The sequence below is a fragment of the Meles meles genome, unplaced genomic scaffold, assembly GCF_922984935.1.
Source record: "Meles meles unplaced genomic scaffold, mMelMel3.1 paternal haplotype, whole genome shotgun sequence".
NCBI classification, from domain to species: Eukaryota; Metazoa; Chordata; class Mammalia; order Carnivora; family Mustelidae; genus Meles; species Meles meles.
The window spans coordinates 232,638-257,798 of record NW_025721603.1 but is presented as its reverse complement, the minus strand read 5'-3'; the positions used below and the strand labels follow the sequence as shown (position 1 = coordinate 257,798).

General features: G+C 51.0%; 1 protein-coding gene across 1 annotated transcript in view; it reads left to right on the top strand.

The window, feature by feature from the left end:
* LOC123936556 (voltage-dependent N-type calcium channel subunit alpha-1B-like) overlaps positions 1-25,161 on the top strand; it is a 125,676-nt gene that overhangs the window by 22,760 nt on the left and 77,755 nt on the right. The window contains 5 exon segments of the mRNA XM_045997011.1: positions 5,650-5,748; positions 5,750-5,871; positions 5,874-6,193; positions 6,196-6,365; positions 7,273-7,490. Coding sequence (XP_045852967.1) covers positions 5,650-5,748; positions 5,750-5,871; positions 5,874-6,193; positions 6,196-6,365; positions 7,273-7,490 — 929 coding nt within the window.

The window sequence follows — 25,161 nt, the reverse complement described above, 5'->3', positions numbered from 1 at the left end:
ACTCAGCAGTCGCCGCTCAGACAGCCACTGGGGGCTCAGGGCTCAGCTGTCTCTGGGTTGTTGGGCTGATTCGGTGACTTGGACGGCATGGTGCTGGGCTTGCTTGGTGGAGACCCGGCAGATGGCCCTTCTCCTGGGCTCGTAGCTGCTGGTGGTCTGCGTTAGCAGAGGGAGCTGGTGAGCCTCTGACCCGTTCCTGGGCCTGTGGGTTTCTCTTCAGCATCTGCCTTCTCTGCTTTTAGAGGGGGTGCTGTCCCATGGGCCCCGTCCCTGCCAGAGCTGCCCCTCCCTTAGGGGTATAGGGCAGGGCGTCTGTTCCCATCGGGCTGAGAGCTCCGGGCAGCAGGTGCTGGGGCCCTTGGCACCACCAGGGAGAACTTGTCAGGCCACCAAGAGAGGTCTGGGTGCTCTTCCTCGGTCCCCGTCCTCCTCCGGGAACACTGCTGTGTAGCCACGAGGCTGCAGATGGGCACACCCAGGCCCAGGCTGTCACAGTTCCAGCTGTGGGCGTGACCACCACCTTGGTGCTTCCTGGGGAGGCACAGGTGTTCTCCCTCACGGTGGGGCCTGAGCTTGGTGTCCACTCATTCCTGCCGGGCCAGCCTGGGTGTGTGCCGGCCTTGGCCTCTGTGCTCCCCCTTCTTGGGCAGGTTCCCCTGGGATGCAGCTTTGGGCCTTGTCTCCTGTGGCATGTCCTCCGTGTGCCTCTGTCGGATGGGGCTGGTCCGATGTGGTCACTGGAGATCCTGCCCCGGGGATGAGGTCTGAGCTCTGGGCGTGTGGTGTTGGCTTTCCTCTCTGAGCGTGGAAGCGAGGCTCAGACCTGGTTCTGTCTGTCCGTTGCCCCGCACCCTCCCAGCTGTTTCTCCTCTCCCAGTGGATCGTGTTTGTGGGTGGGCTTGTCTCCTGCTGCTGGGTGGGCTGTGAGACAGGCCTGAGTGACACGCGCCTTGGCTCTGTCCCCGTAGCCAAGCCGCGTGGAGGGGCGGGGCTCCTGCCTCCTCAGGGGATGTCCCCGTCCTCTGGAGTTGGGCTGTGGCCTCAGGTGATGGCCCCTTCAGGCTCCTGGCAGGGAATGACCGAACACTCACCGTTCACTCAGGATGCCCAACACTCACTGCCACGTATGGTCACACCCAGGACCACACGTGCTCACTCACCTCACACGCGTCCGCACGCTCACACACACACACCTCTTTGCTCCTGGGACCCGCAGGGGGACGAGTTGCTCTGAGCCCCTCAGTGTGTAGACTCGGCCTTGAGAAGGAGGAGCTGGGAAGCTGTGGGGCCTTCCCCTAGGGGAGTGACCTCAAAGGGGAAGGGTTGTAGAGATTTCTGGTTTCTCTGCTGGTTTTGGGACGGTGTCCAGAGAGTCTCTGGAAAGTGGCTGGAGTCCCAGTGAGGAAGTGGGTTGGTGATGTAGCCCGTGGGCCCCTGGGAGGGTCACGGTCAGCTGCAGCACCCGGTTTGGAGCCTGAGGGGCCCAGGACTCAGGGGTGCAAGGGTAGAGCGGGGCAGGCAGGTGTCAGGGCTCGGGGGGAGCCGAAAGCTAAGGTGTCCTGCGTTAGCTGGCTTTGCTCTGCCTCCGAGGCAAGGCAAATGCACAGGTTGTCCCACGGCAGCCCCGTGGCAGTGGGACACCCAGTGGCAGGCAAGAGCCATTTGGAATTCAGGGACGCTTGGTGCTGGCTCCTTCCAAGCCCCGTGCCGTGCGTGGGGCCGAGGGTGCCGAGCTGTGGGCTGGCCCCCCGACCGCAGCTTCTTGTCCTCTGGCCGAGGCGGGGTGCTGTGCTCTTTCTTGTGTCACTGTTCCGCCCGGTGCTCTTTCTTTCTCAACTTCTCTTTTACCCTGAGGTCTCAGCTGGTGCCCGTTCTGATGGACGCGTCCCCGGCCTCCTGCCCAGACGCCCACCGCAGCCTGCGCCCTGACCTGATGTGGCTTAAATGTGTTCTGTGCCCCTTAGAGCCCTCTCTGGTTTCTCACTTCTGTTTTGTCTTGTTTCTTGCATGTGCAGTTTCGTAAAGCACACTCGGGGTGCCGTGTCTCACAGCTCGTCTGTCTCCAGCGTAAACTCACCGTGAGTTCCTCTGCTATGACACCCTCTGTGCCTTCACGGAGGCTACACGCCACACCGCCGCCCTAACCGCTTTTGCTCCTCCAGCCCCTTGCTCCGGGGCAGCTCCAGGAAAGCCTTCTGCAGCTGGCGGGGGATGGCGGGCACGCTTCCTGACGGTCCCGAGTCCTGCTCCGGGCCTCAGACTCTGCGCGCGGCCCTTCCCCTCCCCGCTGGTCCTCTTGTCTGCTGTCTGTCCCTGGCGTCTCTCTGGTGTCTCGGGCATTTTTCTGCTTCTCTTGAGGTGGCCGCTGCTGGGCTGCCATGGGCGCTGTGGCCCTCATGTTTCCCACAAGGGAGAGCGTCCAGTCGGACTCACCGAGGACATTCACGGGGTCCTCCTGCCCCATCCATTTTTGACTTCGCAGGGGTATATCCGCGACCCTTAGGAAGCTGTCCTAGTGTCGGCGGAGCTGCTCTCACGTTAGACCAGCCAGAGCCTGAGGTCGGCCACAGAAACCCCGGTGTGTCACTCTGGGAGGAGACACCCGTCTGCCTGGGGAGGAGGTCCTGGGATGGTTGGCTCCAGGGGCTTCCTCTCGGCACATGGGACGTGTCTGGAACTGTTGGCTGTGGTCTGCCCAGTGGGCGGGGCAGCACAGTGCCCTCCCTGGGGCCCAGGGGTGTGGGAGTGAGGGCCTCTCTGAGCCACCTGCTCCCTGCTCGGCCGGCCTAGACCTGACGGGGCTTGTTCACAGGCTGTGGGGACCCTGGTGTGTCACATGGAAGGAACGCCGGGTCCTGGATGACCGAGTCCCAGGCTGGAGGAAGGTGTGGACGGCAGAGTTATGGGCTAACAGGAGGGCTGCCTCCCCACGCCGGCTGCCGCACACACCTGGCGCTCTCAGCCCAGACACCCGAAGTGGGGTCGTGCCACGGACGCCCCTGTCTGGGCCTTGCAGGTGTCCAGAGGGCCTGGGTTGGGCGTGGCCAAATAGGGCTCTGCCAGCAAGCTGGGGTCGAGGCACTGTGGAGCCACTCCCCGTGTGACTCCTTAAAGAGCCTTTTACAATGAGGACTTGGTCTGGAACACTGTCTCTGTGTTTCAGACGGTGGCCTGGCCCTTGCTCTCACGTTCTTGGTGTTGCGAGCTCCGTGGAGAGGTGCGGAGACCCGGGTGGCACACTGCTTCATGAACCAGACAGAGCAGGGACCGAGCAGCAGCCTGGTGCAGGTCAACTCAGACACCAGCAAGGAGGGGAGGCCTGCTGCACGGTCCCCGAGGAAGCCAGACCTCTCCAAGCAGTGGGCGGGTGCAGGCAGCTCCAGGTGTCCTTAGGGCCCGAAGAGGTGACCCAGCAGGATCAGAGCCACAGGAACCTGGGGGGCTGTGTGAGCCCGGCTGCTCCGTGTCTTGTTCCCCCGGGAAGTTCTGGGGGAGTCTGCTAGCTCCGTGGCACCCTGTATGTGACCGGACAAGTCGTCCCTTCGTGGGGTTTGGCTGGTCTCTGGGAGAGAAGGAGCTGCAGCTAGGGTTGGGGACAGCAGGGCCGTGTCCCCAGGAGACTGTCCTGAGCTCCCAGCCTGCACACTGTCCCCACTGTCTTCACCGCCTGTCTGTTCTGGCGGAGAGCCGGGCCCAGGTCTTAGGCTGCACCCAGCCCTCACCCTGAGGGCCACGGGGCGCTGCGTCCCAGCCTGCATCACGTGGCCAGGCTGGCTGTCGGCCCTCATGGGCTCCTATCACCCATCTCATGTGGTTCAGCATTGTTCACAGTTGGGTCCTACATTTTGGTGTCAGGCTGGGATGGGTAGGTCCCCTGGGCTCTAGGTTGAAGTCCAAGGAACGGAAACAGGAGGTGGGGGGGTCTGTTGCAAGGTGTCCCTGGGAGCAGGAAAGGGCAGCTTTGATGGCTCAGAGGAGGGAGGCCAGGACCTGGCGAGGCAGTTGATGGTGTTGGTTAGCAGATGGCCAGAGAGGCCACACTTGTCCCCCATGCATTGCCCTGACTGCCCAACACGGGCTCCCAGGTGAGGGACAGACATTGTGCTCTTTGGCTTCCATTCTTGTGAGGCAGTGCCCTGGACGTGGCTCCCCGCACTGGAGCCTGGACTTCCCCTCCAAAGGGGCTGGATCTGGCATCACACACTTCGTGCAGGCGAGCTGCAGGCACTGGGCCGCCCCCTCGCCTGGCCACCTCTGGCTTTGCAGGTCAGCATGGTGCTCAGTGGCCCAGGGCCCTGATACCGGTGGCCCGTGCAGCCCAGGCCCTGGTCCGGGGCCCCTCAGGCTGTGACTCTGAGCAGTCAGTGCAGTCAGGGGTCTGGCCATGGCCTCACCTCTTTAGAGACCTTTTTCCTGTCTTGTCTTTGCACGCGTCTGACCCTGGCTGCGTCAGTGACTTGGCTGGAGGGCCCTCTGTGAGTGTAGGCTCAGTGTCTCCATCTGTGAAGTAGGGAGGTTGCCGTGAGGTTGGAGGAGATGGGCCACTTCAGCCCACAGCACAGCGTGGCTCTGACCAACTATCACGACAGTGGGTCCGGAAACCCCCAGAGCCTGAAGGGCAAGACTCTGGCCTCAGACGAGGTTCCTGCTTGGCCAGGGTGGGGCTGGGGTCGCCTACTTTGGAGGCCTTATTCAGCACAGATTCCAGAATGCAAAGGGTTTCTCATGTACCCTTGGCTGGGAGCCCGACATGTGACTATGTGGATGAGGCTGGGGGTGGTCAAACCTTTGATGGCCTGTGCAGGGACAGCTGAGCCTGGAGCACAGGCCACTCCTGGTGCTGGGGGGCTTCTCTCTGTGCCGGTGGAAGGCAGGGGCTCTCTGTGGAGCCAGGAGAGTGGGGGGCATTGAGGACACAGGAGGGAGCATCTCTAGCCTCAGACCTAACTGCTGGGCCCCTGGGAGCAAGTGGTCACTGAGCCGAGTGGCAGGTGCCTGGATGAGGCTGACCACTGTAGGGAGCAGTCCCAGCTTATCTTTTGGCCCTGAGAGGGGGCCACTGCCCCGGCCCTTTGCTCCCTGGGCTATGTCCACCCTGGTCCGGGGGACCCGCCTCTTCTCAGTGCCTCTCACAAACACCCCCGTCTCCTGGCCAGTGTCTGTTTTTCCAGAAGCGGAGGTGGAGAAGCCCTTCCTGGTCAGCTCTGCTCCATGCTGAAGCAAGGCCAGCGCCCCAGGGCGGCTGCAGGGGGCTCCTGCCTCCTGCCTCTTCCTCAGTCCTGCCCCATTCCCACGCCGCCCCCTCCTCTCCCTGTTGGCCTTCCTGGCCAGCAGCCCACCTGCCCTGGAAGCCTGTCTGCCACCTCATGCTGGTGCCTGTCTTTCCCACTGCCCTGCGTCCCTTGGCCAAGGGCCCCTGGACAGCTGCTCCAGGGTGGCCTGGAGCCCCCCTGCCCACCCGCAGGCTGGTGCTCTCAGTCGGTGGGGCCATGATGGGGGGGCAGGGCCGAATTCTGGGCCCCTGGGCGTCCCTGACCTGTTCTGCGCCGGTTGCCAGGGCTCTCCAGGCCCCCCGCCCGCCATCGCTCCATCGCCGCGTCCGAGGCAGAGGTGGGCGGCGCGGCCTCACCGCCCGTCTCCCCGCAGCAGGCCGCAGCCCTCGGCCAAGGCGCGCTCGGTGTGGGGGCAGCGGGCCCGCCGGCTGCGGCTGCGGAACCTGAGGCCCAGCTGCGAGGCGCTGCGCGGGAGACGGACCCGAGGAGCGGCTGCGCCACGCCACCGCGCGTCCCCCGCGCCCCGACGTGGAGACGCACCTGCACCGGCCGCTCCTGGAGCTGGGCCGAGACGAGCCGCGCGTCCCCGCCGGGGGCAAGGCCGGCCCGAGGGCGCGGGGGCTGCGGAGGGCGCCGACCGGCCGCCGCGCAGGCACCACCCGCGCCGCGACAAGGCGGCGGAGCAGGAGCGGGCGGACGCCCCGAGGGCCGACGGCGGGGAGCCCGGGGCCCGGGAGGAGCGGGCGCACCGCAGCCGCAGCAAGGAGGCCCGGAGCGAGCGCGGCCGGCGTCACCCCCGGCGGGGCTCCCCGGAGGACGCGGCCGAGCGCCGGCCCCGACGCCACCGCGCGCACCGGCACGCGCCCGACCCGGCCAGGGACGGCGGCGCCAAGGGCGAGCGGCGGGCGCGGCACCGCGGCGGCCCCGGGCCGGACCCCGAGAGGCGCGGAGCGGGGAGGAGCCGGCGCGGCGGCACCGGGCCCGGCACAAGGCGCTGCCCTCGCGCGAGGACGCGGAGAAGGACGCGGCGGAGAAGGAGCGCGACGGCGAGGAGCGCGACCAGGAGCAGGAGCTCCGGAACCACCAGCCCAAGTGAGGAAGCGCGCGCCGGGGTGGACCGAGCGGCTGGCCGGGGAGGGCCGGGGCGGGGTGCAGGGGTTGGGGGTGCGGAGCTGCCCAGCGGCCCCTGTCGCGGCTGGTCCCCCTGCCCTCTGTCTCCATCTCTCTTGTGGCGGTGACGATCCTGCCTTGTTGGGGTGTCGCGTAGACTGCTTAAAACTGGGGGGCGGGGTATGCTCTGGATGTGGGCCTTTAGTCCAAGGCAGCCGGCGGGAAAGAGGGCATGGGGAAAGTTGTTGGGACTGGTGTGGGACACGTTGGCGGGGAAGAGCATGCTGGCCCAGGGAAAAGAAAAACGTGGGAGAGCCCGACTGAGGCCTAAGGAGGCCACTGGGCCAAATGGTCGAAGGGAATAGGGCCAGGCTGGGGGGCCATGACCCAGAGGGCCTCCTGCCCTTCCACAGCAGCCTTGTCCAGCCTGCCTCGGGCTGGGCCAGGATCCCACTCTGACTCTGGGAGCAGCAGCACCCGGGCTAAGGCCAGCCGTCTGCAAGAACTGCTGCAGCTGGAGGAGACCAGCCAGGGTCAGCCCAGTCCTGGCACCGTCTCTGTGCAGAGCCCTGTGCTGGGCCTCTCGGTCCTGGCTCTCGGAGGAGTAGCTGAGGGAAACCCTCCTACCGGCGTCTTCATGCTGCAGACGGTCCCCTTTCTAGACACTGTGATGGCAGCCGTGCCTGGTCTCGTGCCAGGCACGGGCAGGAGAATCAGCCCTAAAAGCACAGAAATGTGCAAAGTGATAAAAACCAGAGGAAATGCAAGAGTAGCAGAGGAAACGGCCGGGGCTGGATTTGGTCGGCACAGGCGCACAAGGAGCTGGGTTTTGCAGACTGAATAGCAGTTGGGGGCTGCATCGGACTCTGACGTGCATTCTTGGTCTCAGGGAGCCACACCGTGACCTGGAGGCGGGTGGACCCGTGGGTGCGGGCCCTGTGCACGCCTTGCCCAGCACTTGTCTGCAGAAGGTGGAGGAACAGCCAGAGGATGCAGACACTCAGCGGAACGTCACACGGATGGGCAGTCAACCCTCGGACTTGAGTGCCACTGTGCACATCCCGGTGACGCTGACTGGCCCTCCTGGGGAGACCACAGCTGTTCCCAGTGAGTATCTCCCATCTGCGTGGGGCCGGGCCCACCTTGTGCAGGCCCGGTTGGCTCTCCCCCAGTCCCCTCCATGACAGCTGCTTGGGGATGGAGCCTGCCTGTTGTGAACTGTCTGACCAGCTGGAGAGGAAGTGCTTTGTGCTCGGCGTCCGTGCCTTGCTATCTCTCTGTTTTCCAGTGGCCCCGAGGAGCCCTATTACTATCCCATGTCACTTAAGCGCTGTTGTCCTCCCTTCCAAAGATACTTGCAAGTTACCAGCTAAGCGCCAGCCGGGGTGTAGTGCTGGGGGACAGCAGGAGGGAGCGGGACCAGGGCCGCCCTTGTGGGACTTATAAGTCTCATCAGGAAGACAGACCCTAGGATGGTCATGACTCTTCCTAGTTATGTGAAAGCTGCTACGGACTTCGGCCCCAGACCTGATGGGGCTGACAGCTAGCCAGTGGTCTTCCCACGACTTACGTGCTTTGTGACCCCTGCTCTGAGGTCCCCACAGGCCTGGGCCTGAGCTCTTCTTCCCTTCCCTCCCTCCCACACTCCTGACTGAGCAGCTGCTCCCTGCCCAGCCATGTGCAGGCACTGAGGGTACGAGGCAAGCAAGAGGCTCTTTGTGTCTGCAGGTCACTCCGTCTAGTAGGGACAGAGAGACCTGGAGGGGTCAGACACAGTCCCAGACACTGTGTGCAGCAGGTGCACCGATGGCTTGTGAGCACAAAGCTAGAGCATCCTGGGGCCGGCTGGAGAGGGCCTGGCCGTGGGAGCTGAGCTCACATGCAAGGTGTGACGAAGTTTAGTCTTGAGAAGACCAAGGGCCATGCAATGCCGGCCCGTGTTTGCAGATGTGTCCACACACACACAGGCATGTGCACGCACCCCTCACCTCTTGGGCAGGTGCTCTCATCTGGGGCCTGGGAACCAGTGTACCGTGCCAGGGGTAGCTGGAGCATGAGCTCTGGCTGCTTTGGCCTCCCGCCGCCCTTCGCTTCCTTGGGAGCGAACTCTCCCTGGCCCATTCTCTGGTCTCAGCTCTCATGGGTGCTGATGGGCCTGTGTTCCCAGACTCTTGGTCTGCTTTTCTCTGGCTTAAGCTCCAGGATGGGCCCAAGGTTCCCACCTGGCTTTGTCTGTGAGTCAGGTGCAGTCCCTCCTCCCCAACTCCTGGCAACCCTGATCTTTTTACTGTTTCTGTAGTTCTGCCTTTTCCAGAATGTCATCTAGTTGGAATCATACCGCGCACAGCCTTTTCAGACTGGGTTCTTGCACTTACAGTGTGCACGTAGGGTTCCGCCACGTGCTCTCATGGCTTGCTAGCCCACTTCTCTCTAGCGGGGAAGAGTAATCCATTGTCTGGCCATTCCACAGTTGATCCATGCACCTGCTGAAGGACATCGTGGTTGCTTCCAAATTTTGGCAATTATGCATAAAGCTGTTGTAAGCATTTATGTTCAGGATTTTGTATGGACATACACTTTCAGCTCATTTGGGCAAACAGCTAAGAGCTTGACTGTTGGATTGCAAGGTGAGGTTGTGTTTAGTTTTGTAAAGAGCTGGTAGTCTAAGCAAGTGGCTGTACCGTTTGGCATTCCCGCCCGCAGTGAGTGAGCACCGTTCGTCCAGCTCCTCTCCAGCATCCCGTTCTGTCAGTATTTTGTGTTTTTGCCATTCTGGTAAGTATGTAAGGGTATTTCCTTGTTCTGTTTGCAGTCCCCTAATGACATGGGACGTTGAGCATCTTTTCATTTGTGTATTTGCCATCTGTATGTCTTATTTGGTGAGAAAACTGTTCATACCTTTGGCTGACGTTTTAATTTTCTTATTTGAAAGAAAATTTGAGCCTTAATTTTTTGAAGAGCAGTTTAAGGTTCAAAACAAAACAAAGAGGAAGGTACACAGAGTTCCCATGACTCTGTGCCCCCACACAAACATAGCCTCCCCCATTACCCACATTCCCCGTCAGATGCTGCATCTCTTACCAGGGATGAGCCCCCGTGGACACAGCGTAACCACCAACGTCTGTGGTTTACCTTCAGGCTCACTCTTGGTGTGTCCGTACCATGGGTTTGGACAAAGGTACAATGACATATCGCTGTCACTGTAATATGACACAGAGTATTTGCCCTGCCCTAATAATTCTCTGTGCTCTTCCTCTCCGTCCCTCCCCCTCCCCAACTTTAGCAACCACTGATGTCTTTACTGACCATGGTTTTGCCTTGTTCAGAATGCAATATGTTTAGCATCCTGTAGTACGTGGCCTTTTTAGACTGGATTCTTGCACTTACGAATACGTGTTTAAGGTTCTTCCATGTCTTCTCATGTCTTGAAAGCTCCTTTCTTTTTGGCATTGAGTAATATTTCCATTGTCTGGCTGTTTCACACTTTATCCAGTCATCTACTGAAGAACATCTTGGTCGCGTCTAAATTTTGGCAATTGTGTATAAAGCTGTTAAAAACATCTGTGTGCAAGATTTTGTGTGAACCTGACTTCAGCATCTTTGGGTAAATACCAAGGAGAGTCAATGGCTTGATTATATGGCAAGAGTGTGTTCAGTTTTGTAAGAAACCACTGAACTGTCCATACCATTCTGCATTTTACCACCAGTAACGTACAAGTGCTCCCATTACTCCACACCCTTGCCAGCATCTGGTATGGTCAGTGTTCCAGATCTGGCCATTCTGTAAGTGGGTAGCGGCACCCAATTGTTTTGATTTGCACTTCCCTAATGACGTGTGATGTGGTACGTTGCCTTTATATACTTATTTGCAATCTGCATTACCTTTTTGGTTAAGATCTTTGGCCCGTTTTTAAAATTAGGTTGTTTTCTTATTTTCGATTTTCAAGAGTTCTTTGTAAATTTTAGATAACACTCCTTTTTTAATCAGCTGTGTTTTTCGCAGCTTTTCCCCTCCCGTTTGTGGCTCATCTAATTGTTCTCTTGACGTTGTCTCTCACAGAGCAGAATTGATCAACTTCAGTGAGGCCCAGCTGACCCATTATGTCTTTCATGGCTCACGTGCTTGGTGGTGTATCTAAAAGGTCATCATAAACAAGGTCATCCAGGTTTTCTCTGATGTCATCCCCTAGGGGTTTCATGGTTCTGCATTTCCCCTTTAGGCCTACGAGCCATTTTGATGTAAGTTTTGTGAAGGGTGTGATGTCTGTGTCTGCATTCATTCCCGCATGTGGACATCCGGGGTTGTAGCTCCCGCTGTTGAAGAGATGGTCTTTGTCCCACCGATTACCTGTGCTTCTTTGCCCTGATGGTCAGGTGGCTCTGTTTCCAGGGTCTATTTCTGAGCTCTCTACTCTGTTCCGTTGTTCTGTTTGTCAGTTCTGTCACCGAGATGGCACTGTCTCGACCACTGTAACTTTGGAGGGAGTCTTAAGGTTGGGTGCCATTGGTCCTCTTTGTTCTTCTCCTTCTGTGTTGAAATGTTGGCTGTTCTGCGTCTGTTGCTTCCCCATATAAACTTGAGACTCGTTTTGCTGTTATCCGTAAAATACTTGATGAGATTTTGAGTGGGACTGCATTGAATCTACAGGGCACATTGGGAAGAACTGGCACCTTGGCAGTATTGACTCTTCCTGATCATGAACAAGGAGCATTTCTGTCTTTAGTTAGTTCTTTGATTTCATTCATCAGAGTTTCTGTTTTCCGTATGTAGGTCTTGTCCATATTTTGTTAGATTTATACCTAAGAATTTCATTTGGGGGGGAGCTAATATAAATGATACCATGCTTTTAATTCCAAATTGCATTTATTCATTGTTGATAAGTAGGAAGGTCATTGACTTTTGTGTATTAACCTTGAATCCTGCAATCTTGCTAAAATCACTTTAAAAAAAGATTTTATTTATACATTTGACAGACAGAGATCAGAAGAAGACAGAGAAGCAGGCAGAGAAAGCGGGTTGGGGGGAAGCAGATTCCCTGCTGAGCAGAGAGCCCGATGCAGGGCTTGATTCCAGGACCCTGAGATCAAGACCTGAGCCGAAGGCAGCGGCTTCACCCACTGAGCCCCCCAGGTGCCCCGCTAAAATCCCATTTAGTGCCAGGAGTTTTTTGTTGAGTCTTTTGGATTTTCTATGTAGATATCACATTATCTGTGAACAAAGAGAGTTTTATGTCTTCCTTCCCAATCTGTATATGTTTTATCTCTTTTCTTGCCTTATTACTTTAGCAAGGACTTCCAACATGGTGTTGAAAGGAGTGGTGAGAGGTGGCATCCTTGCCTTGTGGACCTGACCTTGGTGGGAAACTTCAAGTTTCTCATCATTGAGCAGGAGGTGAGCTGTCGCTTTTTAAAGATAGTCTTTATCAAGTTGAGAAAGTTCCCCTCTATTCCTAGTATTCTGAGAGTTTTTGTGATTGGTGGGTGTTAGATTTTGTCAAATGCTTTTTGCATCTCTTGATATGATCAAGTGACTTTTCTCTTTTAGTCTGTTGATGTGATCATTCAATGATTTTCAAGTGTTGGAAGAGCCTTGAATGCCTCGGACAGATCTCACTTGGTTATGGTATATATAATTTTTTTTATACTTTCTGGGATTTGATTTGCTAATATTCTGTTAAGAATTTTTGCATATGTTCATGAGAGATATTGGTGTATAGTTTTCTTTTCTTGTAATGGCTTGTCTGGTTTTGTTACTAGGTAATGCTGACCTCATAAAATGAGTTAGGAAATACTCCTTTTGCTTCTGTCCCTTGAAAGAGATTGTTGACAACTGGGATAATCTCTTCCTTAAATGTTGGGTGGAATTCATTAGTGAACCCACCCGGGCTGATGCTTTCTGTTTTGGAAGGTAGTTAAGTTATGAATTAATCTCTGTAATAGATAGAACCCTATTTACATTGTCTAGTTCTTCTCGTGTGAGTTTTGGCAGATTTGTCCTTCCAAGGACTTGGCCCATTTCATGTAGGTTATCGAATTTATGGGCATAGAGGTGTTCATAGTGTTCTTTTGTTATCCTTTTCATGTTCATGAGATCAATATTGATGTCCCCTCTTTCATTTCTTCTATTAGTAATTTGCGTTTTCCCTCTTTTTTCTTAGTTAGCCTGAATGATTTTAATCTAAATTTAATGATCTTTTCAAAGAAACATTGGTTTTGTTGATATTCTTTCTTTATTTTGTGTTTTCAAATTCAGTGATTTCTGCTCTAATTCTTTTTTTAAAAATTGTACTTATTTATTTATTTTTTGGCGAGGGAGAAGGGTGGGGGAGGCGTGGAGGAAGAGAATCTTTTTTTTTTTAACATTTATTTATTTGACAGACAGAGATCACAAGTAGGCAGAGAGGCAGGCGGGTGGGGGGGGAAGCAGGCTCCCCGCTGAGCAGAGAGCCTGATGCGGGGCTCGATCCCAGGATCCCAGGATCATGACCTGAGCCGAAGGCAGAGGCTTTGACCCACGGAGCCGCCCAGGTGCCTCGGGAGGGAGAGAATCTTAAGCTTTACACCCAGCTTGCACGACCTGTACCTCCATCTCCTGACCCTGAGACCGTGACCTGGGCCGGAAGCAAGAGTCAGTCGCTGAGCCGGCTGAGCCACTCAAGTGCCCTCTGCTCTCATTCTTGCTAAAGTCTTCTCTGTTGCTTACTTTTAATGTTCTGTTTGTGTGTTTGTTTCCTACAGCGGGAACTTAGATCACTGATTTTAAGTCTTTCTTTTCAGGTATGTGCTTTCGGTGCTATCTGTTCCTTGTAAGCATTGCTTTTGCTGCATCCCGCGAACTGATGAGTTTCATTTGCACTTAGTTAAAAATATTTTTACACTGCTCTTGAGATTCCTCTTTGACCCATGTATTACTTAGCAGTGTGCTGTTTAATTTCTACATATTTCAGGATTTTCCAGTTATCTTTCTGTTACGATTTCTAGTTTAATTCCATTGTAGTATGAGAACAGACATTTGTGCCCACTGTTTAACTAACTGTTTTCTAACTGTTGAGTTTTAAGATTCCTTTTTATGTTTTGGATACCAGTGTTTTATCAGATATGTGGTTTGCAAATAACTTCCGCCTGTTTGTGGCTTGTCTTTTCATTCTTTTAATGTCTCATGTTTCTGATTATTACTGGTGCAAGGGTTAGAATTGGGTTTCTGTCATGGCTTCTGCTAGGGTTAGAAATCTAGGCTATTGACTTTTTTATGGCAATTTTGTATCCTACTACTTTCCTGAACCCTCAAATTGTCTATTAGTTTTAGCATCGACTCTTTGATTTTTTCCCCCAAGTGTATTTTGGAGACTTCTACAAATAAGTACTAAGTACTCCTTCCCAGTCTTGGACTTCTCAAGATCCTTTGCTTTTTTTTTTTAAGATTTTATTTATTTATTTGACAGACAGAGATCACAAGTAGGCAGAGAGACAGGCAGAGAGAGAGAGGAGGAAGCAGGCTCCCTGCTGAGCAGAAAGCCCAATGCTGGGCTCCATCCCAGGACCCTGAGATCATGACCTGAGCTGAAGGCAGAGGCTTAACCCACTGAGCCACCCAGGGGCCCTTTTAAAAAAAAAAAATTTAAAGGTTTTATTGCATGATTGCACTGGCTAATATGCTATCAGGTAACAATGGAGTTGGGGTTCCCTTCCCTTGTTTCTGCCTGTATGAGTTTAGATTCTGGTTTTAGGCTTGAGAGGTTATGTGTGTGTGTGTGTAAGTAAAGTCAAGGTACAGCACCCATTAATTCCTATTTCAATAAGTGCTACAGTCTTTGAGGTAGGGTTTTTGGGTTGACCCAAATTCCAGACCCAGTTCCAACAGGGACGCCTTCCCTGTCCCCCACCCCTCCGCCCAGTACCAAGCAATTCTCAGACACCAGCAGGGTGTCCCAGAATCCAACTCACTTCTGATACTGCTGACCAGTAGATAGCATCGGGCTCCACAGCTCAAGGGTTCAGTCCTAGAAGACTTCCCGCCACGCTCCACCTCGGGCACCGGTCAGGAGCCCCGGGCTGTCACCTCTGCTTCTGACCTATCAACTACGGACTGGGCTTCCGACTGCTCCCCTCTAAGTTCTTTGGCTTGCTCACAGAGCTCTGGGAAACACGGAACGTTTGCCAGTTCGTTAAAGGCTGTGATGCATGTCAGAATCAAGAGCGAGGTGAAGAGATACGTGGGGTGCGGGCTGGGAAGAGGGTGTGGAGCTTCCCTGCCCTCTGCTGGCCACTCTTCCCGGTCTCTGCCTGCTCACCAGCCCCGAGGCTCCCTGAACCCAGTCTTCGGGTTTTTATGGAGGCGTCGTTGCGGTCCTGATGTACTAAGTCATTGGCCGTCGGCTGGTTCCTCCTCCAGCCTCTATCCCCTCCCTGGAAGTCAGGGTTGGGGTTGAGTGCCTCAACCCTCTAGTCACAGGGCTCGTTCTCCGGCGGACCAGCTCCCACCTTTGGGTGGAGTCCAGAAGTCACCCTTCAAGACAACTGTGTCACCGTTAGGTCTCTGAAGCGTTCTCAAGAACTATGGATGAAGGCCAGATGTCTGAGAAATATATTGTGGTCATCTGAGTGACCACACATGTATTTCTTATAAATCATTATATTGCATATTTTGTTTTATTTATTATTTTTAAAATCTAAATTCAATTAATGAACATATAATGTATTATTGGTTTACAGGTATAGAGGGCAGTGATTCATCAATCCTATAGTTACGTATTTATTTATTTATATTTTTATTTTTTAAAAAATTAAAAAGTTTTTATTAACCTAGAATGTATTATTAGCCCCAGGGGCACAGGGCTGTGAATCAGGTTGACACACTTCCCAGCGCTGACCACAGCGCACCCTCCTGATTGCGTATTTTAAAGGGAAGTGTGTTCTGTAGCTTCCTATCCTATGTTCAAGCATCATATGGTTTAGGTATGAATGCGGTGTAGTCCCCTGATGTTTAATTTTGTCAATCCATGACTGAAAATGAAATGTTGTTCTGTTGCCCTTTCCTATTATCTTAAATGGGAAAATTATAATGTGCTATAAAAATTTTAATGTATTAAAGTTGGTTGTACTCAAAATCCCCAATTAATTTTTAAAAACAGGACTGTGGTGCCTGGGTGGCTCATTCAGTTAAGTGTCTGATTCTTGATTTCGACTCAGGTCATGATCTCGGGGTCGTGAGATCAAGCCCCATGTTGGGCTGTATGGTCAGCTGAAGTCTGCTGGAGATTCTCTCCCTCTGCCCATCCCCCTGCTTGTGCGTTCTCTCTCCCTCTAAAAATAAATAAATAAACCTTAACGAATACAGCTCAAGGACAGGTAAATAGTGGAAAGTAAAAACCACCCCGTTCGGACGCAGAATCCCACCGCATTTTCCCCGATCACCACAGCTAAACTAGTTGTTCACAGGCAGTCGCTGTGCACACCTTCATAGCGGCTTCTGCCCTTTTCAGAAACATCCGCGCATCGTTCTGATCGTCAACCAGCTGAACTTGGAATCTTGGCTGAGAGTTTTTTCCCACGTTTTTTGGGTTACAAATGTTATATTGAGGGGTGCTGGAGTAGCTCCGTGGACCGAGCAGCGGAGTCCTGATTTCTGCTCAGGTCACATCTCGGAGTCCTGGGGTGGAGCCCTGGGTCTGGCTCCACACTCAGCAGGGCGTCTGCTTCCTTTCTCTCTACCCCTCCTCCTCCGCTCGCTCTCTTTCTCTCTCACATGGATAAATCCACCTGTTAAAAATGTTATGTTGGGTTTGGGGGAAGTACACATTTCTCCTACGTAAATGTCAGCCAGAAGAACCCCAGCAACACTGCAGCGCAAGACGCATGTTCTGAAGTGTGCGTGTCATCAAACTGAGGGGCCCTCCACGGGGCCAGTTTACCCAGGGTGGTCTCTCTATGCTATGCCTCTTACCGAGCCACAGAAAGAATCAGAACGTTTTCTTCTTTTTCTTTTCTGGGATAGTTTAAGTAGCATTAGGATTGCTTGGTCTCTAAAGATTTGGTAGAATTCCCTCGTGAAATCATCTGGGTCTGGTTTCTTTGGGAAGGATAATTCTTTGATAATTTTTCTTTTCTGTCTGGATATTGTCTGTTTAAACGTCTTACCTCTTATCTCCTGAGATCTGTTTGGTAGATACAATTTCCTTAGAAATGATCATTCGATCGAGGTTTTCCAATGTATGTATGTATAGTTAGACATAGAAGTGGCTTAAGTTTTTTAAAAATTTTCTGTTTTACCCCCTTAATCATTTTTTATCCTGTGTATTTTATGTTTCCTCCCTTTTTTGTTGATTAGTGATTTATATATGCTGTAGGTTTTCATAAAGAGAACCAACATTTTATTTTATTGATAGTTCTACTGTGATTTTGGTTTTTAACCTGTTACTTCCCAATTTTATCTTTATTATTTCCCTCTTGCCTTTTTGTTTTACTTTGTTGCTCATTTGTTAGCTTCCTGAGTTAGACACTTAGTTTACTTATTTTATTCTTTAATTTTTGTGACGTGATTACTGAAGGTTATGAAATTTCCTCTGATTAGTAATGTAATTGTATGCTTTAATTCTGACATTTGATGTCTTCATTCTCATCCGATTTTAAAGAAATTAGGTAACTTTGGTTTGTCTTTCCTCCAGGTGCTTGTAGATTCCTTGGGATTTTCTGCATAAAGAATCAAGTCATCTGCTAGTGGACAGTGTATTTTTCACTTTCTGATGTGTGTGTGTCTTCTTTCCTTCCCCCCTCGTTGCACGGTCGGCTTCCAGAACTGTGTTGAACAGCAGTGGTGAGAACTGATGTCCTTCTCTTAGTCTCGTCTTGTGGGAGGAGGGAACGTGTAGTCTTTCAAGGTGCGAAGTATGATGTTAGCTCTCGTTTTTAGTTTTGGGTTTTTTTTGGGGGGGTGTTTATAGATGTTCTTTATCGAGTTGGGAAGTTCCCCTCTGTTCCTTTTTCTTGAGAGTGTTGGCATTAAGTCAGAGCTATATTTTGTCAAGCGGTTTCTGCCTCCATCGATGGGACCCTGTGGTTGTTCTTCGGTGACACGGTCGTTTGCGTTGTTGGTCTTCAGATGCTAGGTCGGCCTTGCGTCTCTGGGGTACGCTCTGCTGGCTGCTGTGCACAGCCGTCCGTGCGTGCCGCACTCCTCTGGGTATGCTGTGTGCACATTCGTGTAGACCGTGTCAGTGTGCGTTTGTGTATACTGCTGAATCGTGCTTGTGGATGTTTTGTGAAGGAGTTTTGCCTCTGTCTTCATGAGGGATATTGGTACTTTTCTTTCTTTCCTTTTCATTTTTTTGTGCTGTCTTTGGGTTCGGTATCACAATGGCACTGAATTCATAATTTGAGTTGGATAGTGTTTCTTCTGTGTTTTAGAGGTGACTGTGGGGAACCGGTGCTAATTGTCCTATCAACGTTTGGTAGACTTTGCCAATGAAACCTGTATTTTTGGAATTGAAAAACAGTCCTCAGTCGTGACAAGGCTGTTACCTATTTCATACCAGCACCTGCCGGTTTTCTGTCTGGACCTGTCAGTGGCTGGGAAGGGGCGCTCAGGTCTTCAAGCAGAAACGTGGATTTGTCGCGTCTCTCTCAGTTCTGTAGGCTTTGCGTCGCATACTCTGCGTCGCGGCTGCTGAGCACGTGCGCGTGGAACCACCGTCTCCTTGAAAGGTTGGCGCTTCCAGCGTCGCGCGATGTGTCTTTCTGCGCCCGATGATTTTCTTCGCTCCGATGTCTACTTTATCGGACATGGATGTACCTACTCGTACTTTGTTTGGATTATATTTGCGTGGTGTATCTTTTTCACCTTTCTGTGTTCAAACCAGCTATACGGTAATGTTTTAAGTTAGCTTCTTATAGACGGCGCACGAATGGGTCGTGTTTTTAATCGGCTTTTTTAGGTCTGTTTTCTATTGGCGTATTCAGACGATTTACATTTGATGTAATTGTATGCGTTACGACAAGTCTGCTGTTTAATTTTTGTTTATTCTTTGTTTTTTATTTCTCTCGTTTCTTTCTTTTTTTTTTTCTTTTTTGCCCTCCTATGGGTTACTTATGTATTTTAGAGTTTCATTTTGATTTATCTGCAGTACTTTTGAGTCTGTCTCTTTGTATTGTTTTTCAAATGGTTGCTCAAGGTATCACACTACATAGTAACGCATCTCAGTCTACTGGTATTGTTATTTCACCAGTTTAAGTGAAATATAGTAGGTTTACCTCTTTTTCCTTCCTGTGTATGGATGTCATGATCATTTCCTCCACATTCCTTTAGAACACTCGGTGTGTGTTTTAGTTTGTGCCTCAGGTGACAAGCATCGTGTAGAAAACTCAAGAGAAGGAGAGTGTGTTCATTTACCCATGCTTTTACTTCTGTTGTTCTCCTTCTTTCCTGATATTCTGGTATTTCTTCTTTCATAATTTACTTTCTGTTTAGAGGGTCTTTCTTATTCTTTCCTTTAGGGCAGTTCTGCAGCTGACAAGTTCTCCACATTTCCCTTCATCTGAGAGTGTCTGGATTTTCCCCTTCGTTCCTGAAGGGTGTCTACACTGGATATAAATTCCGGGTTGACAGTTCTTTTTTTTTCAGCACTTGAAAAACGTGTGCCTCTTCCTTCTGACCTCCATGGTTTCTGATGAGAAATCCACTGTCATTCGAATTGTTTTCTTCCTATAGGTAAGCTGTTGTTTCTCTCTCGCTGCTTTCAAGATTTTTTCTTTGTCTTTGTATTTCAGAAGATTGATTATGATGTATTTTGGCATGGGTTTCTTTAGGTTTATTGTGTTTGGGATTTACTCAGCTTCTGGAATTTGTAGGTTTATGTCTTTTTGCCAAATTTGGAAACTTTTTCATCCATTCTATCTTTGAATACATCTTCAACTCCTCCCTCTTTCTTTTTTCTTTCCAGGACTCTGTCAGCAGGTTGATCTTTTGTCCTAGTCCCAGAGGTCCCTGAAGCTCTGTTCACTTTTTTCAGTCTATTATCTCTCTGTTGTTCTGATTGGGTGATTTCTATGGTTCTGTCTTCCAGCTCAATGATTCTTTTCTCTGTGCCTTCCATTCTGCTGCTGAGCCCATTTATTGAGTTTTTTCATTTTTTATTATATTTTTTCAGTTCTAAAATTTATATTTAACTCTTTATCTCTCCTATTTCTTTGCTAACGATTTTCTATTTCTTTGCTGAGATTTTTTGTTTCATTTGTTTCCAGTGTGTTTTTAATTGTCTGCTGAAGTATTTCTATGATGGTGCTTTAAAATTATTTTCAAATAGTTCTAACATCTGTATCATCTTGGTGTCTACAGATTGTCTTTTCTCATTCAAATTAGCATTTTCTTGATTCTTGGTGACAATGATTTTTTTAATTGGACCCTAGATATTTTAATATTATATTATAAACTGGGGCATCTGGGTGGCTCAGTGAGTTAAGCCTCTGCCTTTGGCTCAGGTTATGGTCTCAGGGTCCTGGGATCGAGCCCCAGCATCGGGCTCTCTGCTCGACAGGGAGCCTGCTTCCCCCCTTTCTCTCTGCCTGTCTGTCTGCCTATTTGTGAATTCTCTCTCTCTGTCAAATAAATAAATTAATAAATCTTTAAAAAATGTATTACAAAACTCTGAGTTTTACTTAAGTCTTCTGTTTTAGCTGGCCTAATGTGATTCCCCTCCAGCAGGGGCAGGGTGGGTGAGCTGCTTCGTTCCGGACCCGCAGAAGTGAAAGCACAGGTTTCTCGTGCGACTCTCACTGACACCCACACCCAGTGGAAGCAGGCTCCTTGCTCTTGCTGGGCCTCCACGGATACCACCCTGAGAGAGGTGGGAGTGCCTTGGCAGTGCTCCCCACATGACCTCTGCTGACAGTGTGGGTAGATTTCATTACTCTGGGTGGTAGTAAGTCCATGTCTGTCTACTGTGATTCACTCTGGCAGGTAAAAGGGAGGGATGCCTCATGATTTTGGGGTAGAAATTGCAGTTCAGGCTACCCATGTGATCTTCGCTGATCTCACATGGATGGGGGGGGGGGGGTCTTGTTCCTGCAAGGTCAGGATGAAAGTCTCTGCTCCCTACTTGGCTCTCTGATTCTACCCCGGGAGGGGCTCGGGGTACCTCATTACAGGCTGGTGAGGGTAGAAGTCTGCACTTCCAACCTGGCCTCTGCTCATATGAGCCACGATGGAGCTACAGTTTCCTCTGGGGTGTTTGACTACAGTAGAGTGTTTATTGTCTGTAAGTTTCCTGTCTTTATAGGCTGCATTGTTCCTGGCCCTATTGTTAGGGAGCGCTGGCTTTTTGGGGAGCTTTTAAAAATCTGTGCCTGTTGAGATTTCTGGGTTGCAGGCTTCTCCTGCACCAAACTTAGATAAGGCATAGAAGAAAACCCAGAGAAGAAAGACTTTCTGCCGTGTTGTTCCTCGGGCCCCGAGGTCCCTAACTGATCTGGCTTCTCTCCACCTTTCAGAATCTTACGTTGGCCTTATATGGTGCCTAGGGGTTTTTGTTCTGCTTAGTGGGATGCATCTTTCCAAGAGCTCAAGTCTTGAGTTAATTTTTATATATGGCATGAGGTGAGGACAGAGGATTTGTTTTATTCCCTTCCTCCTCCCCACACGGATATGCATTTGTTCTGTTGCCGCTTGCTGTAAAGGTTAGCTCCTTTTTTTTCATGGAATGTCTTTGGCACTTTTATCAAAAATCCTGGCTCATTTCCCCCATCTTCTTTTCATCTTGCGATGATTTCAGTCATGTCTGTTTTCCCTTGGACTCCTTGTGGTTTCTGAGGCAGTCTTGTCTTTCTCTTTTACTTCATTTCTCAGATGCTTTCTTTTCAGTTTCTCTCCTGAGTTTGGTCAGCTCTCATCTCTCTTCTCCTGGTTTTCCGTATATTCTTATTTCAAGCTTTTAACTTTTTTTGTGGTGGTTTTTCTCATTAGCAGTTGCTGGTTTAATTGGATCTGATCCGTGTTGGAAAGTTGTGTTGTAGTTTGCTTTTCCTCTGCTTTGTGGTGTTTTATTTTGTGGAGCATTTGTTATTAGCGAAACATTTTATCCTTACTTTCTGTTTTCTTTTGCTAGAAGCTTTGTGGGGTGGTCAGGTTCCATTTCCTGATGACGAGGAAGCATGCTGAATTTTCGGAGACCAGTGATCACATGTGATTGTGTGGGGAAGGGCAGGGGCTCCGGTGGCTTCGCTGCGCTCCGGTTCAATGCACCCTCTTCCGTCAGTCCCGTGAACTGCAGCCTCTGTCCAGTGGCGCCTTGCTGGGGGCTGCTCTAGCTTGTTTCTCCTTCCCTTCATCACAGAGCTGCTGACGTGGGCTGCTCCCTTCCAAGCGTGTCTTTTGCCTCCAGAAGCAATGTCTTCCCGAGGTTGCTGGTGTCAGGGCCGTGTACTTGGTGGTGGCAGGGCTTCGAGGACCTGCCACCCCCTCTTCTGAGGACAAACACCGTGTCCCACCGTCACCTGGTTCCTGCCATCCTCTCCCTCCTCCACGCAGCCCCTGCTCGATGCCTGCTTGTGCAGGCTTCAGCGTTCATTTTCTCACTGACGTGTAAGTTCAGGCTATACTCATTTTCCGGGTGCTGTAGGGTTGGACTGTGGGTGATTTTACTAGCTTTCCTTGCTGGCTGTGTGAGTATCAGTGACTGCCATCATCTGTGGGACACCCTCTTATCTTTTTAGTTTCCCCTGAATTTGCAGTTGTGATCACCGTGACATTTCTAATTTCCTTCCCTTGGTAACCCCCTAAATCTTTGTCTAGTTAAATAGACTCGATTTTTGGTTTTCTTGATCTTCTCCATTGTATCTTTGTTTTCTGTTTTTATTATTTTTTCTTCCACTTCCTCTAAGATTCTTTCTCCCAGTTACTAGCGGGACACGCAGCTCCTGGCATGTAAGCTCCTCCACTTGCTGGTGGTTCAGTTTCTAACCTTTGCTCTAAGAAGGGTTTTAGTTGTGTCTTCTGAGTTTTGAAACACCATAGGTTTCATACTTCTAAATCTTTTTCCAGGTTTAATTATCATTTCTCATGACCCATGACTTATTTATAGTGTTGTTTTGAATTTCCACATGGCAGAAGTTTCCTAATTTTTTTTTTGCCATCGATATCATTATATCTTCTAACATTTCATCAACTCTGGCATTGAAAGGAAAGCATCCATTTGGCTTTTCCTCCCCTTGTGTTTGAAGAACATTTTTGGATTTATTTCTTTTAGTGAGGTTTGATGGTGGTAAATTCAGTCTGCTTGAAAAATCTTTATTTTAACCTTTGTTAGTAAAAAGTAGTTTTTTTTAGATTATTTATTTGACACACAGAGAGAGAGAGAGATCACACGTAGGCAGAGAGGCAGGCAGAGAGAGAGAGGAGGAAGCAGGCTCCCTGCTGAGCAGAGAGCCCAATGGGGGGCTCGATCCCAGGACCCTGAGATCATGACCTGAGCCGAAGGCAGAGGCTTAGCCCACTGAGCCACGCAGGTGCCCCCAAAGTAGTTTTATTTTGTGTGGAATTCTAGTTTGTTAGTGATTTTCTGTCCACAGTGCCACCATTCCACTGTCTTTTCTCCCCTGTGGTTCTTGCGGAGAACGTAGCCGTCAGTCTGAATTGCTCTTCTGTGGGGCCTGCTTCTCTCCACGTTGCTGAGAGGAAGACTTTTTGTTGTGGAAAATCAGAGTCTTGGAAGTAGAGACTCAAGTATGATGGATCGGCACATACTGACCCCCACCCTTAAGCAATTATCCACATTCTGTTAATCTTTGCTTTGAACCTTCTCATTTTTTCCCCTGTGCTTTTTTTTTTAAGATTTTATTTATTTATTTGACAGAGGGAGATCACAAGTAGGCAGAGCAGCAGAGACGGAGAGGAGGAACAGGCTCCGCTGAGCAGGGAGCCCAATGCGGGACTCGATCCCAGGACCCTGAGATCATGACCTGAGCTGAAGGCAGAGGCTTAACCCACTGAGCCTCCCGGGCGCCCCTCCCTGTGCTTTTTGTATATGATTTGTATATGTTTATGATTTTGTATATGAGTTTAGTTCTAACTGTGCCTATAAGCATCTTGAACAATTAAGGATGTACAACCACAGAGCATTCTTACACCTAGCAATACTGACAATAATTTCACAATATTACTTAATGTCGATCCCAAGTTTAAATTTTACCAATTTTCTAAAACATAACTTTTCACCATTGCCTTGTTAGGATCAGGGTCAAAACAAGGGCTACTCCTCTGCCGTTGCTTGCTCTGTGTCTCTTTCCCTCTGTGGCAACTTCGCCTCTCTTGTTTTATGCCCTTTTTTGTCGAGGAAGCTCTGTCGTTTGTCCTGTATGACTTCCCCCGTTCTGCATGGACTGATTTCCTCACGGTGTCATTTGATACCGCCCTCTGTCCTCAGCGTCTCCTGTTGACTGGAAGTTCAGTCTAAGGCAGAGCTTCTGACTTGTTGTGTTGACGGTGGCAGGCCTGTGGTTTTGAGGCTCTTCAGCAGCATCTCTGGCCTTTCCCCTCAAGATGCTGGCGGCACCCGAACCTGGGACAACTAAAACATGTCTCCAGAGGTTACCAGGTGTCCGTGGAAGGCAGAATTGCCCTTGTTTGTAAACTACGGATCGAGAGACTCGATTGGACGCCAACGAAACTCTTCCGGGAAGCTCCGCAGGTGGGCTTCCTGCTGCCCTTACGTGGCCACGTCGTGTCGGGGTCACGGGTTTTCCTCTTTGCTACCGACAGTGGTTGGTCCTGGTCCGTCCACCCTGAAGTTCTCTACCACGCTTTTCCCTGAAGGCTTTCGTAGACACTGAGTTTTGCGTCACACGATGGTGAATTCATGATTCTGTTTTCTTTGTGCACTTCTTATTTTTACCTTCCCTGGAAGGAAGAACTTACCTCGTCAACTGCTGGAAATGTAGTTGGTATTTGTAGTGAGAAAGATACATGCTTACTTCTGTGCCTTTCCGTATGAGCATCATTTGTTTGCTCGTTTCTATTTGAGAGAAGATCTTACTTATTTGAGGTGGCGGGTGGCGTGGGCAAGAGCAGAGGAAGAGGGACAAGCGGGTTCCGTGCTGAGTGTGGAGCCCAGTGTGGGGCTTGAACTCACGACCCTGAGGTCGAGACCCGCGTTGAGTTGGAGAGTCATTGCTTAACCAGCTGAGCCCCCAGGCGCCCCCGTGTATGGGTCTTTATAATAGTGAACCTGTGCCCAGAAATTCTAAATATGGCCAATTCGACATTTATAGAATTATTAGTACGAGTTTTTTTATTTTGATGTGTTTGATGTGCTTTCGTTCTTGGAACTCACTATTACTTTTGGTGCTCAGGTTGTCCCATCTTTGGTCACTGGGTGCACCTTACAGTTGGCCTTTTTTTGACCTCACATGGTTTTCATCGAGAGCAGTGTGTTCCAGGATTATCGTGTCCCTCTTCTGCCCCAGACGTGGAGTCAGCCATCTCTCCAAGAAGACCTGTGCACGGGACGCTTTCTGTCCTCTTACTTCCGCGGCCTCGCCTTCGGCTCCTCCTGGAGGACTGCCGCGGACCACCGCAGGGAGAGGGCAGGAAGTGGACATACATCACCCAGGCGGCCAGAGCCAGTGAAGGGTGGTGTGAAGCCAGAGGAGCCCGGCCTGTGGCTTCAGGTTGGGACGACGTTGGGGCTTAGCTCAGACCCCAGAGCCCGTGTGGGAACAGCCCGACCCTACTATTACAGGGTTTTACCTGCCACCACACTCTTGCTTGGCTGTTCGCTCTCTCCTGTGCTGT